The 1,798-nt window shown below is 51.4% G+C and overlaps 1 protein-coding gene across 4 annotated transcripts in view; it reads right to left on the reverse strand.

The window, feature by feature from the left end:
• Positions 1–264: 264 nt before the first annotated feature.
• LOC135260665 (WW domain binding protein VOPP1-like) overlaps positions 265–1,798 on the reverse strand; it is a 27,882-nt gene continuing 26,348 nt past the window's right edge. For 2 of the 4 annotated variants that reach the window (XM_064346098.1, XM_064346097.1), the window contains exon 5: positions 265–643. In XM_064346098.1, the coding sequence (XP_064202168.1) occupies positions 456–643 (188 nt within the window). In that variant the 3' untranslated portion in view covers positions 265–455. Of the gene's footprint in view, positions 644–1,254 lie in introns of those variants that run through there. The other 2 variants (XM_064346095.1, XM_064346096.1) reach the window with 2 other exon arrangements.

The raw sequence follows: 1,798 nt of genomic DNA on the forward strand, positions 1-1,798 counted from the left end.
TTGTTGTTGTCCATCTTTTGATGGATAAAAGGTGAACATGACAACCACTGATCCCGTTCAGTCTTCAAAGAAATTTAACCCGGTCCATGCTACAAACTGCTAAACAGTGTGTCTGGTTTCTATCTGGTTTTAGCACAGCAGTAGCCTTCTAATGCTACCCCCCCCCCCCCCTTGATTTACCAGCCAATGAGTGCCAGACTGAGGCCCTGTTCTGTTGGCTGGACTGCCCCCCCCAACACCACCCCCATCCCCCCCCCACCCCCCCCCCCCCCACGGTTGAGGCCTTGTGCTCTGTAGGTCCCAGGTGACAAGCACTCAGCAACACCTGTGCGTGGGACTTTCCGTTCGTCATCGGTACGGAAAGAAAAAAGAGAAAGAAAGAAAGAAAGAGACCGAGAGAGAGAGAGAGAGAGAGAGAGCGGTGGGGGGGGTGAAGGCCTTCGTCTGGACTGAAGTCACTTCTTCTCCGAGCCCTGGAACACCTGCTCGTATGGCGGGGGCGGGTGGCTGCAGTAGGACGGGGGCGGGGGGTAGTGCGCCATCATGTTGCCGCCGTTCGGCTGCACCTGGTAGGCGGGGGCCAGCGGCGACATCACCCCTCCTCCGGGATCCCCATAATGCTGTGCGCCTGGCTGCTGCACCCCTGTGTGATTGGACAGGATAGAGAGAGAGAGAGAGAGAGAGAAATTGGGGATGTCAGATTCACCCAAAACCGCACTCCACCCACGGCCAGTTCTTTATGTACTAACGGGGGGTTTGTTGAGTGAGAACAGCTTCCTAAGATTAGGACCGATGTCCAGACTTTAGGGTCAGAGCAGGGGGGCAATATTCCTGATGGAACTTTATAAACAGTCAATGTCCTCTGGACCACAAACAAAAAAAATAGAAATAATAATAATTTAAATGATTTACAGCACTTTTTACTGCCCTACATGTCTATGTAACGAGAAGACGACACTCAGCGTAGATCCCACAGGACCGAAAGGCAGCAAGGCCACAAGCCTGTTCTGTGTGGGAGAATCAGGAGGGGCGGGGTTGTGGGGGAGGGGTGGCGTGGGTATCATTTCAGCGATGCTGTAGACTGTCGCCCTGGCGCCACGGACTTCCTGTGCAGTTGCCGGGGGAGACGGGCGCTGGAGGGATGTAAATAGAGGGATGAAGTGCGTCAGAGCTGCTCGCCGCTGCCCTGAAATTAGCCCGCGTCCCGCTAACGTTCTCCAGCGGATGCTATCCCCCCCCCGCCTCTCTGTTAATTGCAGGGGGTAGGTGGGCTACCCCTATCATTAACCCCGTTCAGCACTTTAAAGCTCATTATCTTTTTCGTTCAGCGCCGACTTTGACCAAGAAAAATTGCGGGCTACGTGCTTGCAGCTTTGAGCTTGTTTTTAGACATACAAGAAGATCGTTGCTTTTAACAGTCAAAGCATTTACAGTATAGAAGAAACCTGCTTTGTAATGGCAACTGACTTCCTGGCAGCCATTCATTTCAAGTATAAATAGAAGAAATATAATTCCACAGATTAGATTAGCCAGAATTTTAGATTGGCCAACATAGTAAACCGCTTCACAAGAGCAAGTGTTTTATTTGGACAGGAAAATATCTGGAGACTTCTGAGTGACAAATCAAATTGAAAAGATTTTGGAAACCAAGAGAGCTCATATCTTAGTCCCCCCAAAAAACCCCCAGCGCCCGTCCTGTGTGTGGAGCGCACTCTCCCAAAAACCCCCAGTGCCCGTCCTGTGTGTGTGTTTGCAGAGTAGACTGGGTAAACAGTGGAACTGCTGGAGAGATAAGTCA

Source organism: Anguilla rostrata, chromosome 8 (assembly GCF_018555375.3).
Source record: "Anguilla rostrata isolate EN2019 chromosome 8, ASM1855537v3, whole genome shotgun sequence".
NCBI classification, from domain to species: domain Eukaryota; kingdom Metazoa; phylum Chordata; class Actinopteri; order Anguilliformes; family Anguillidae; genus Anguilla; species Anguilla rostrata.